The sequence below is a fragment of the Pteropus vampyrus genome, unplaced genomic scaffold, assembly GCF_000151845.1.
Source record: "Pteropus vampyrus isolate Shadow unplaced genomic scaffold, Pvam_2.0 Scaffold81, whole genome shotgun sequence".
Classification (NCBI taxonomy): Eukaryota; Metazoa; Chordata; class Mammalia; order Chiroptera; family Pteropodidae; genus Pteropus; species Pteropus vampyrus.
The window spans coordinates 5,023,751-5,036,780 of record NW_011888862.1 but is presented as its reverse complement, the minus strand read 5'-3'; the positions used below and the strand labels follow the sequence as shown (position 1 = coordinate 5,036,780).

The 13,030-nt window shown below is 40.6% G+C and overlaps 1 protein-coding gene across 1 annotated transcript in view; it reads right to left on the bottom strand.

Annotated features, from left to right (window-relative positions):
• Positions 1-3,787: 3,787 nt before the first annotated feature.
• The window catches only part of GRPR (gastrin releasing peptide receptor), a 26,896-nt gene continuing 17,653 nt past the window's right edge, over positions 3,788-13,030 (bottom strand). Inside the window, exons 2-3 of the mRNA XM_011362982.1 lie at positions 6,133-6,484; positions 3,788-4,347 (exon numbers count right to left, since the gene is read on the bottom strand). Of these exons, the coding sequence (XP_011361284.1) occupies positions 3,958-4,347; positions 6,133-6,484 (742 nt within the window). The 3' untranslated portion in view covers positions 3,788-3,957. The remainder of the gene's footprint in view (positions 4,348-6,132; positions 6,485-13,030) is intronic.

The following is a 13,030-nucleotide window of genomic DNA, read 5'->3' as shown; positions in this document are numbered from 1 at the left end:
AAAGTCTGTCCTCAGTGTGCTTTTGATTACTCTGGGTATATTCAGCTGGAGATAATGCTTAGTCCCCAGCAAAGAAAGGGTGTCTTCAAAGGCCAAAGTTTTGGTAAGAGATTGCTCGATATTAAATTTGTTGTGTTAGCGTTGGGCATGGGGAGCGGGGTAGATCAAGGTGGGGGCTGAGAGGAATGACCATCCAGATACAGAATACAGTAGAGCTTGTTGCGGCTTGATTTCATTGAATAGCTCACACAAAGCCTGGTCCCAGGAGAGTGAATAATTCCTTTGTTTTTAGCTGTTAATCCATTTCATGAAAATACAGCCAAAAATTAGACAAATGTGCAAAATGTTATCCATTCCTCCCAGGAACCCAGGGTTAATTCTAAGCTACTCTACTCTCTAATAACTGCTCCTTCCTGGTGTGGATGTGAAGGGCACAAGTGGCAAGAAAGTTTGCCTCCCTCCCAGCTCATGACACAAGTGCATGCTATTTATTTTGCTCTCATATAGTCAGATTCCCAGCGCGATCGTTTCTGTCTGGCTTCTGGGAAAAGTGACTCAGCTACCTTTTAGTCCACAGATTGAGGATGTTATTCAACTTGTAGTCCCGAAACAAAGGTAATCTCTATTACTAGAAGCCATTTGGTGCATAAATACACTGAAACCAATAACCAACTGCTACTTTTGGCATAAACAAAGACTTTATAACTTAAGTGTGTCCATGTCCTATGGACAAGTTCATTTATTTTCGTTCACTGTGCATTTTCATAACAAGCTAAACTTGGTTCATGTGATGTAGACTCTAAACTTTTTATTTACATAGGGTGTCTCCATCCTTCAAGATGAAACCACATTGTGGGTCGAAGTGGGAAATCTAGGACTTGATAATGAGGCAGAAGGCCAGGTTCAATGACGGAGTGAGGGTTGCCAGAAGAACAGGGTTTAGCCATCCCTGTTTATGGGGACTCATCAAATCAACAAAAGGGAGGGGCCTTGTCTGCACCAAGCTGGGAGGATCATCTTGCTGTGGAATATCGCTCCTACCAGTAGCCAGTAGCTGCACTTCCCTGCCAGCAGCAGCCATTGGTGGGAAGACTGCTTTGTTTATTGCTTAATCTATCACTATTGAGCTGCCCGCCTCAGGGAGGCTCAATTTAAGATAGATTGAAAGGTAGTGTCTGTCAATTGAATAAACACAGATGGTTTTCCACAGCAAAAATTGATTTTTTTCTCTTGCCCAAGACATAAGCACTAAATGTGATTATCTTTGGAAGCCAGGCGTGAAAAGTCTTAGCTCTAAGCCTCTGCCACACTCCACCCTAGCAGAGAGGTGATACCATGTGAGGGTGCGGGTCTGTCTCATTGTGATTTTGGTTCTTGAGGTGAAATAAAAATTTAACTTCCCTAGAGGAGGGCCCAGCTAAGTCAATCCCAATTACACTTGAGTCAATCCATTAGTTGATTCACATAATAGTTTTACCACTTCTAGGTCACTCGCTGGCGAAGGCCTCCTCCATCCCTTTCACTTAGGAGTCTCAAAGAGGTGATGTGATTCGCCTAAGGACACACAGCTAGACTTCAGTGTCCTCATTGTTTGACCGCAAGTTAGTGGGGAGACCAGATACAATCCATGTCATGATGGTAACTGAAGGAGACATTAAGATGAGTCCTATGCCCAACATGTCTTTGGAAGCAGATAGATCAGAGATGCTCGAACAAGTCATGCTACGTACCCAGAATGCTATACACCTCAGCAACTAACTAGATATGGAATCACAGTTAAGAGTTTTGAAGAAAGCCACAAGTAAGATTGTGGAGCAATAGTTGGAAATAACAGGTACATGGAGGTTGAAGAAGGGCGAGTAGCTTTTATATAATGAGAAAAATGAGCAATGTGTTTTCTTATGTCTCTTTCAGTTCTAATTCCAAAACATAACAAGCTAATGGGACATCATTCATACAGATTATTCCAAGGAGCCCCTAGATGTACTGGAACAATCCGTCTCCTTCCACTCCACAAATGTGAACACGAGTGTAGAATGGTGGTTGAAGGATTTGCCAAGAGGAATTGTTACAAAGGTAACGGAAGTGGCAACTGTGAGCAGGTGGGCTCTACAAATGCTTAGAGAACTAGAAACAATGACAAGACTAAGAGGAATTTAGCAATAGAAGGGACCTCAGCACTGTCCTCTCATTCTAGAGATGAAAAAATGAGTCTAGAGAAGGGAAATTGATAGTTAAGCTTCTATAGCTAGAGTTGGCATGTCAAGCTAAAGATCTTGGTTCTTTCAGCTACACAATCTGTCTTGCTTTTCAAACTATCTGATGTAATTGTGGACTACCAGGAAGGCAGGTGCGTCTAGTGTATATGTACACGTAGCAAAGAGAAGTGAAGTGGTTTCACTCTAGCTAATACACCTGTAAACACAAAGCTTTACAACCATCTTGGTCCTAACTTCTAAAGCTCTGCAGACAGGGAGTGTTTCCTTGTCTCAAAAATCTTTCAATATACGCCATGTAGAAAAGAGAGCTGACTGTTCTATCTCACCTGGATAGAGAAAGTCAGAACTAAAATGGTCTCAGCATGTAAAGAATACATATTGGGGCGCATTTGCAGAATTTGGATTTATCTGAAAGTGGGTTAACATATTTGTAATCTATCTAATTGCCCTGGCCTCGAGTCAGAAAATGAATAAACAAACAAACAAAAAAACCCCTTAGTTCAGTTTTTTAAAGATAGCCAAATCCTTTTACTTAGAAAAAGATTTAAGTCCAGTATTTCTCTGTACATAGACTGTTTTGCAAATATTCTTAAGTAGAAACTTGATATATCTGTAGTTGATTTTCAATCCGTTCTTAAAGTTAAGCCCCCTGTATCTTTGTTATACATATTCAGATAGAAATACCTATCAATGAAATTTATTTATGTCCTCCCACAGACTTATGGTGAAGCATGTGTTAAATGTAAACATATTTCTATTTTCACTCAGATATGATCCCTTTTTTCTCCTATGAAACTATTGTTTCAATGTAGCAGACGAGGACGGCAAAATTTAAGTAACAACATTAGACTGAAAACCTTTATACCAAAGATAAATACTAAACTTTATGCACTTATAGCGTTTGATGAATTGATAGTATGATTAATTTTTCTCTAAAAGGATTTCTCTTCTATGATGGAACTGATTACAGTTGGGTAACAGCAAAGAGAACCTCCATTGAGTTAGAATTCAGAATGTGAGATATTATTCCACAGCTACATGGATCTTTATGTACACGTCTATGTGTTTGGTTGTGTTTTTGCCTTAAATGGTGTCTCGCATGTAGCTCCTATGTCCTTAGTAATGTCTTTTAAAAACAATCGACACTGGATTTGTTTTAAACTGTCTTCCAGTGTTATCTATTTGGGGACTGTCCTTCATATATAGGACTCTTTCATAGAGCTGATTTTTCATATTATGAGTGTCAAAAAAGTTTCTTGGTTCGTCATTATATTGTTGAAAAATGACTCAAATCATATTTTTAAAGCACTAGCTTCTGCTTAAAGAAATGATGAGGTGAAATCTTTCACAAAGTGGACATTCATAGTATAATTTCTCTGCTATATAAATCTGGTTGTTCATATAATTGGTATGACTTAATTGGCCAAACCTATGTATCAGGGCTTGATGCTTAAAATAATAATTTTCTATCTGGTTCCTTTTCTTAAAAAGGGAAAGTTAGCTGTACACCAAAAAAAAAAAAAAAAGCATTCACAGTTGAAATGGAAAATGTAAGCCTTATAATGGGCCTTTCAAACATACTAGTGATCCTTTTGAGCCTTTCTCCAACCCACTTTCCCCACTCATGCGCCTTCTCAAGGATCTTTAGCGAGTACACAGACAGCAACAGATGTGACAGTTCTGTACCAGTCATAAAGCAAAACTAGGGGTCCCTACAGGGGCAAGGTCAAGGGTCAATCTAGACATACCCCTCATGACAGATGTTCCTGTTGATGAGACTGAAGGTGGCTGGAGAGGGGTTGGTACTCTTGAAGGAGGTCATGCAGGTGGTACTTCTGCCAGTGCTGTGAGACCGGGTCATCAGGCCAGGCCGGCAACAGAGGAGTTGGGTGTTGAACTGCTTCCTGAAACTCTTGCTCAGCAGGTAGAGGGCAAAAGGGTTGACACAGGAGTTGGTGAAGGCCAGGAGGCGGGCACAGATGCTGGTGATGAAATGGAGCATGGAGGTGTCCACCTTGGAGTAGTGGTAGGAGCGGTACAGGTAGATGACGTGGTTAGGGAGCCAGCAGAAGGCAAAGAGGCCCACGAACACCAGCACCGTCTTGGCAAGGCGCTTCCGGGATTCGATCTGAAGAGAGAGTCACACATAGAGACAGAGGGGCCAAGGGACGGCGTGGGAGGATTGCAAAGAGACAAAGATTCAGATAGAAAAAGACAGGAAAAAAAAAACTAGGGAAAGAGAAGAGCTCACGAAGCCACAGAAAATGAATCCAATAGGAGAGAAAGGACAAGAGAGACTCAGGTAAATGAGAGAAAATCAACAGAAATGGACAGAAAAATACAAAAAACAAAAACAAAAAACAAAAAGCCCAAAGCACAGAAACAAAAACACCAGAAAGCACAAATCCACGAGGTAGAATAAACTTAGACTGCGCCACTAAGAATGGGTCTTTAACCAACGTTGATTACATACATGCTTAAATGGATTACACACTGAAATTCTAGTAAGTGCTCTTTTTTCTCAAGAGGGCATTGGTGCAGTTTACCAGCCACATGACTTCATGTCTTACTTGGCTCCACAGTTAATATTCTTATTCTCTGTGATGCTCAAAAAAAAAAAGGCCAGGTTTTTTCTTTCTTATTGTCCAAACCAAGACAATTTGTTATTGTTGTTGTTGTTGTTGTTGTTATTATTATTATTTTAATCTCAAGTTATTTCTGGACTATACTATACAGGAAGGTACTTAGATGAAATGGGCCAAGCATCTCCCTTGGCTCCCAACTCCCTCTGCCACTGCTTTCTCATTAAAAAATTTGAGAAAGAATGATGTTAGCTATTGAGAGAGCTTTCAAGTAGGGAGACAGTTTCACTGAGAACTGCTACTCTCCCCTCACAAGTGAGGCCAAAGAGAGAGGGAGAGAAAGAGAGAGAAAAAGAGAGAAAGAAAGAGAGAGAGAGAGAGAAAGAAGGAAGGGAGGAAGGAAGGGAGGAAGGGAGGGAGGAAGGAAGGAAGGAAGGAAGGAAGGAAGGAAGGAAGGAAGGAAGGAAGGAAGGAAGGAAGGAAGGAAGGAAGGAAGGAGAGAAAAAATGTAAAGGGTGAAGCCTAAAATGGAATGTTATCTATTGAAATGGATGGGGCGTCTTTCTGTTTCTCCATTATTAATGCCACATGATCTACATTTGGAGTAGGAGGCAAAAACTGACAAAGAGGAGAGAGCCAGAGCCACTGGTTTCTACCTCAAGGATGAAATTATAGGGGCTATGGGGGATGGGAAAGGGGGTCTCACATATGAAGGGCATCCTGCATTCTGAGCAGTCTAGGGCATACATATGCTCCTTCTTGGAATCCTCCAACAGCCTTACAATATAGGGGTCACTACCCTATATCACGGATGAGGGAATTGAGGCTCAGAGACGATAAGTAAGTCATGAAACCTGGATTTCAACCTAAATCAGTGTGAGCCTTTATTAATCAAACTACTTCTTTTCCTTCAACCAGCCTCATTTTCCTGCCTCCTCTGTTTTGTCCCCATGTGGAAATCGTCTTCCTATCCAAACAATGTGACTAGAATTTAAAGAAGTCACATTCCTCTGAGCCTCATTTTATTTATTTTTTAACAATAGCAACACTCTTCCAGATATTTCTGCAAAAGAAGCCCATACTCCAAATCCTTCGGGTTCTCAACAGCACCCTAGCTTAGGTCTCTAATAAAATAACAAGATTACAAAGAAGACTTGAATTCCTAGGCTTCCGTGGCTAGAAGTTTACCATCTGGATGCAGATCACCCATCTCCTCTTGTTGCAGAATCAGGTGACATGCCCACCTAAAACCTGCACTTGTCAGCGGAGTCCACAAGAAATACAAGGGATCAAATCCTCAAGGAGAAAATTAATCAATCCTAAGCACCCACCTGCTTCTTGACGTGTATATTCCCTTCCACGGGCAGATTGTAAGCACTCTGGATCAGATTTTTGGCAATGAAGTAGTAGTAGACAGAGATGATCGACAGTGGGATGATGTAGAAGATCAGGAAGGAAGCCATAGAGTGGATTTTGGGGTGCAGCTCATTGGAGTGTGGGTATGGGGCACAGCTAATGAAGGTCTGGTTGGTACTTTCCTCATAGAAAGGATGTAGATCAGAAAACACAGCTTCTGGGATGGCCAGGAGCATGGAGATGACCCAGATCAGTGCTGCTTTGAGGCAGATCTTCATCAAGGCATGAGAGGCCTGGATATCCATTGGTCGGACGATGGCTTTGTACCTGAGGGAGAAAAGACAGACTTCTGTGTAAGCTGCCTAATATTATTATGTATACCAGGACCAGGACTAGGGTGAGACAAGCGAGGCGCCTGGAGTGCATTATTTAAGGAGGTGCTCCCTCTCAGGTTCATGCAAATGCTGAGTCTGAACTCACACAACCCTGAAAGTGAATGCCTCCTTAAATTGTACCCCAAGCACCTTGCTCACCTTATCCTAGTCTCGGCATGAAGGATGCCTTCCCCTTTCTCCAACAGTAACATTCTGCCCACATTCTCTCCTGATTTTAAGAATACTTCTCAGAAAGCTGAAGCTCCTTTCATTTTTCTTCTTAAATCAGAAGAGTTAATAACAAAGTATGTTTAAAGAAGGACGTAGGGACAAGAAGTTTGTCGCTTTTTTTTTTTTTTTTTTTTGGCAAATCCGTCATTTTAAGTATTCAAGTGCGGTTTAGGGAACCTTAAGTCAATACGTATTTACATATGCCTTTTTTTCTTTTTCAAAGAGTATAGAATGAAGAGTCTGCTGAAAAAGTTGTACACAGGAGCATCCCTGTGATTATCAAATTAATCTTTCCCCTGCTCTCTGACTTTCTTTCAGCCTCACCTTCTCTTACAGTATTTAGATCCCTCTTGGTTCCTGTGCTATATGTGGCCCTGTCTTGGATCAAGTGCTCTGGGAAGCAGACACTGAGATGAAGTCAGGAAGACAAAATGTTACTGCAGAGTAATATCTGTGGGGGGAAAAAAAGAGAAAGAAGTAGGACTGAGCAGAGGGAGCTGTCAGACCGTGATGCAGACCTGACAAGATCTACCAAAGTGAAGGTAACCAACCTTCTTAGTTTGCTTGAACATTTCCCAGTTTTAGCACCGAAAGTCCTATGTCCTGAGAAATCTCTTAGTCTCAGCAAACTGGGACTGCTGGTCACTGTACACCAGCTCGGTGGGAAGTTTGGGAGCAAATATTGCCTGGTGGAAGGGTCCTGTCTTGGGTGGAAATGGCCAGGCTCTTGTATCACCACCTTGCTGAGTCATTGGCTGGGACCACCCAAAAAGTGTGTGACCTCAGTTACTACCTGGTTCAGTCACTGGGCAGGAACTGCCTAAGAAGAGCATAACTGTACTTTGAAAGCTGAAGTGGACACTGAAGGAGCTGACAGCGTCTATTTTGTGTGCACTTGTCTGAGAGCCCACTAGAAGATAAGCTCTCGTTTGGCAAAGAGTGTGTCTTTGCCCATCTTGGCATCTGCCAACACTGTGATCTGCACATAGTCCACGAACGTTTGTCCATTTGAATGTGAGCTGCTACAGTGTAGAAGTGGATATAAGCTGAGACTAAATGTGAGGGTTTTCATTTCTGAAAATGCTGTATTGAAATTGGGTTCTACCTATGATACTCTTTTATATCATGGACTTTAGTGATGGAGGAACACTGGTTTCTGCTTGCTTCCATGTTGATTAAACCTCCATTGAGTTACCACTCTTGGCTGAGTCTTGAATCTTCTCTTGATTTCCTCCTCCCTCCAGGAAAGGGGGGTTAATTTATTAAGTGATGAGTTTGGGTAAAGAATCTGGCATATGCATTGGGCTCAGAGAGGCCTAATGTTTGTTAACCACTCCCGACTAGGAGAATGACACATCTAACACAGGAGATCGGAGCATGTGCAGGGTGGCGATTGCTGTGAACCTAAGTCACATTCTCCAAAGAGCTTTATCAGACATCGACGCAATTATTTTTATTGTTGTCTGTCTGATTTCTTTTCTAGGTCTCTGTTCTCACCTCAAGTAGGGAAGAGAGGGCTAGGATTTATTGGACACTCCCGGCAGTCCAGAAAATCACCACAGTCCTGTTTCATTGTACCTGGGTTTGCTTTCCACCCTTAACTTGTATTAGTTCATTTTAAACAATTATAAAAACATTAAAATTTCAAAGGAATTTTTGGTAATTTCTCTAGTCATTAGTTGTTTCAAACATTTTTATTCCTAGTTTAGAATGTAAGCAAGGACTCTATCCTTAATTAATGGCATGTAAACATCGCTAATGAATCGATTAGAGATAAAGTGGTAATTATGACTTTAAAAAAAAAAGGTCAGGGCAGCCATATTTTAATCAAGTGCGAGATGATAAGCAGAGAGGTAGAGAGAGAGAGAGAGAGAGAGAGAGAGAGAGAGAGAGAGAGAGAGAGAGAATGCGACAGACATAAAAGAAGCAGCCGACGTAACAGGGCCCTAAGTCATTACAGAGGTCCTTGGTTCCTGGCCTATGGACTACTTTTGAATATATAAGAAGTCTCCTGTTATAAACTTCAAATTCTTCTGTCCTCTTTTCACTCAGAGTGGCGTCTGTTCTTTGTCAACAAAAGAGTCTTATCTGGAACAATGAGACATGGCGATCGGTTAAAGTTATCATCAGATTTATTTCCAGGATCATTTTGCATAGATCATCTCCCACTTGTGGCCCTCTGAAAGAATGAGCTGTCAACTTTCAATCGTATTCAAGAGATAGACTAGTCTATGTTTTGTTCCTAAATTCTCCATCACTTTCCTGCCTCCCTCCTTTCTTCATGCCCAATCCCATAATCTCCATTCATCTGAATCCCGTCCTTCCAAATTCCAGTTTATAAGTATCATATTCGTGAAGTTTTTGCTGGCCAATCTAAACCTCAATAATTCCCATTCTTTCACCTAACCTGTCTAATTTTATGACTGGATTAACAACTCTTCACATTTTATGCTTACTATGCACTATCTTGAATTGTTTGCTAGCTTTCCATGGGTATGTCTTTTGACCTGAAGTTCTCAGATGTTTCCTGAGGTCAGAAGCTGACATCTTCTCTTCTTTTCTTTGTGTATCTCTAAAGTTATTCAGGTCCCTTGTCCTACATACCTTTTATTTCAAAGTAGAGGCTAGCAAGGACTTGGTAATTAATCGATTAATAATATGTGACTTACCGATGTGTCTCTTATTTCCAACTTGTTAAAAATGAGAGAAAGCAGATCTACTTTATATACTTAGTAAGAATCATTCTTCTATAGAGTGACAAATTCACTCCTCTGATAATAGAGGCTCAAAACAATTGCTTCCCACTTCTGAGAACATCTGCACTTCATTTTTTAACCCATTTCCCGTTTGCCCCGAGAATGCTTACCAGCCTCACTTGCAGCCGTAGCGTTTACCCTGAGATACCTTGTGTATTCCAGTCTTAACCTTACCCCCAAAGTTTGCCACGAAATATCTCGCTTTTATTATTCTTTTCGCTCTAGTATACTGATAGTCTTTGGAAACAACTGACAGTATTCTATTTATAGCATTCTGTTTTTAGTAGTGGTATTTCCATTGACAAAATACTGTAATTCTTAATCGCTAAAAATGTCAAATCCTAGAAAACACAGCATTCCTACGTGTGATGTCAAATTAACGCTGGCAGCGACCTGTATCTTTTTTTCTGAACGGGAAAAGGGTTAAATGTTAGCATTGAAAAGGCCAAAAATATTCTCTATAACAAGATTAATGTGTCAAAGTGATTCTTGGCAAGTAGAAGTAGCTGGCTCCCACATCCACGGTTGGAAACCTCTGCCCACTGAAAGGTATGTCTTTTATTCAAATATGGGCAGTTTGTTTATTTTTAAGGATCCAGCATTTCAGCCCTTATTTGTTCATAATTACCTTCTGAAGTCCATAGGAATTGTTAAATACCAATATTTTAAAACTTTCATTACAGTCCCAATGCACATTACCTAGAGAGGACTGAGGTGAAAACTGAATAAACTAAATGGTCGCTAGGGTAATCGACACATTGTCAGCATTCAAATTAGAATTTTAATACTTAATACCGTTTGGCGAGGCTTGAAACATTGGCTTTCTTTTCTCCTGTGAATAACACCAAGAACTTCTCTGAAGAAATGTGGGGCAATTATTAGACAACAGGGGAAATTTAATTATGGTTACATATTAGATGAAATTAAGGAATTGTTAATGTCATTAGGTGTGATAATGGCATTGGGTGTATGTAGAAGAGTGTCCTTCTTCTTAGGAAATACATACTGAAATATTTTGGAGTGAAAGGTCAGGGTGTGTGCTCCTTACTTTCTGGAGTTCGGCAAAACAAAACAAATAAATATATATTTATTAGAAAAAGAGTGAGAAGAAACTCTAGTAAATGTTAATTGTTGAATGTGGGTAGGTATTATACAAGAGTTCATAATCAGGTTGGGGAGAAAACAGACATTAAAATACAGAATTAAAAAAATGAACTAATGGTAAAATAATTTTGAAATCATGCGTTATATGTTCTATTTTGTTAACAGTACACCCTTTTTTCATCAGAAAATCTTTATTGTAATATGATTGAATGTGTCATATCTGCTTAGCGCTCATATGAGGAATGAGGGAAGTGTTATATTTGCATTGTCCTCTAGGGCTTGCAATTTTAATATCATTTACAATCTGTGGGGTTTTATTTTTTTGTGTTTAGTTTTTTTTGCATGAACCTTTTAAGCCACTTGTCCACTTAGGGAGGTTAGTTCAATTAAAACTAGATCACGCACAAACACATCAGTCTGCAATGCCTCACCATAAGCTGGAAGTTCAGGGCAGAGTAAGGTGCCATTGCTGAGCCTTCTATGTGGTGAGACACCCCGCCCCCATCCTGCTGCCTGAGTTATACGTGGTTAGTGGTCCTCGGAGGTGGACTCAGTGAGAGGGTGAGCCTCAATATGAATATTCCATATTACTAATGTTTAATTCATCTTTATTTCTAAATAAAAATCAATGTAAGTAAAAGTTCTCCTGTTTTCCTTCCTTACCTATTAGATCAAGTTGCACCTCTCCTGGAGGGTGTGAACCCTACTTTGGAGTCCACTGTGCCAGAAGACACTGTCCAGAAAATGTAGCTAAGGTTCCAGTGGGTTTCTAAGAGTCTGTAGCAGAGAACTTCCTGCCTTGGGAGGAAGGAAGCTTTAATTTTTTAAAAATTAATTAATTAATTATTTTAATGGTGACATTGGTTAACGAAATCCAACATTTCAGCTGTACACTTTAACAGTAAGGCACATATATATTTACATTGTGTGTTCACCTCTCATAGTTAGATTTCTTTCTATCACCACGTATTTGACCCCTTTCACCCTATCTACCTCCTCCTTCCCCCCTCCCCTCTCCCCTCTGGTAACCACTAATCTATTGTCCATGTCCATGAGTCTCTGTTTGTTTGTCCTGTTCATTTGTTGCTTTTAGGTTTTTATCCCACATATAAATGATATCATGTGGTTTTCAACTTTTTCAGTCTGCCTTATTTCGCCTAGCGTGATTATCTTGAGGTCCATGTTGTCGCAAATGGCAATATTTCATCTCTTTTTATGGCTTTGTCATATTCCATTGTATATGTGTACCACAGCTTCTTTATCCAGTCATCTATCGTAGGACACTTCAGTTGAGGAAGCAAGCTTTAAACTCGGGCCAAGGCAAAGGACCATGATCCATGTTATAAAGTGTAATCATACTTTTCTTTTTCTTGTTTTCTTTAGAGAAATCAAGATACAGGTCATGGATCCATGCAGGACGACCCCTGAGTGACGTCTTAAAGTCACCTCTTCGTGAATTGCAATTTCCCCTCCAACGTGTTTTCTCCCCGTAGGCACCCACTGTCTCCCTGGGAGCAAAGCCTGCTTTAGGAAGGGGAGTGCATATCAGTCATTTGCTCTTTAGTATGGATCACCTTCCTATATGTAAAGTCTTACCTCTAATTACAATGTGCCAAAGAGGCCCATTTAGGGGTGGCAAAATCTGCCCCCCTTCACTGCTATTAGAATTAAGGAAGAAAATCAAAGAAATAATTAAATCGTCTGTTCCCCACCTAATTCAGCCATGATGAAATCAGTGTATTTCTAGGCAGATACAACATTCCTGTTCTTCCTTGAGTCCGTTGTACTGAATCTCCTGTCTCTTTCATTCCCATATACACACCCTGAAGTTCAACTGTGGCCTGAGGCCTAGGGTGAAGTCTGGGCTCTTTCATACATTCAGAGGCCTCAGGACTTAAAGAGACCATCCAAGTGAGACCTCAGAGCCAAGATGAAAATCGGCTTCTTAGAAGGACTGAAAACCAGAGGCTGGAACGAGGTTAAAGAAAGAGGCGCTGACGTGGTGAAGTGTCAGGAGTACAGGGGCTGGTTCTTGGGTATAAGGGATGTACAAGCCGGGGTATTAAATGGGAAGAGAGATGCAAAGAATTGCTGGACGTCTGATGGTGCTTTGGCAGAAGGTGAGCAACTATTGACCCGTGGGCCCAAAATGGGTTTCAGCAGGATGATCTCATTCCAAAGCTCAGTTCTAATCCTGTAAGGGAGTCATTGTTAGTCGTCTGAGCAAGATGTAATGGTACAGTTGCCAGTGGGTATGTTTAAAATGACAAAGGAAAGCAGTCAGCTACATTTCAGTAGGTGTGCAAACATCCTGGCACGAGTTGTTCGAAAGCCATTCTTCAAAAATGTTATGAAGGGAAGAACATATATTTATAACTTGTTAGACTTTTTCAGCAATTTATGAGCCA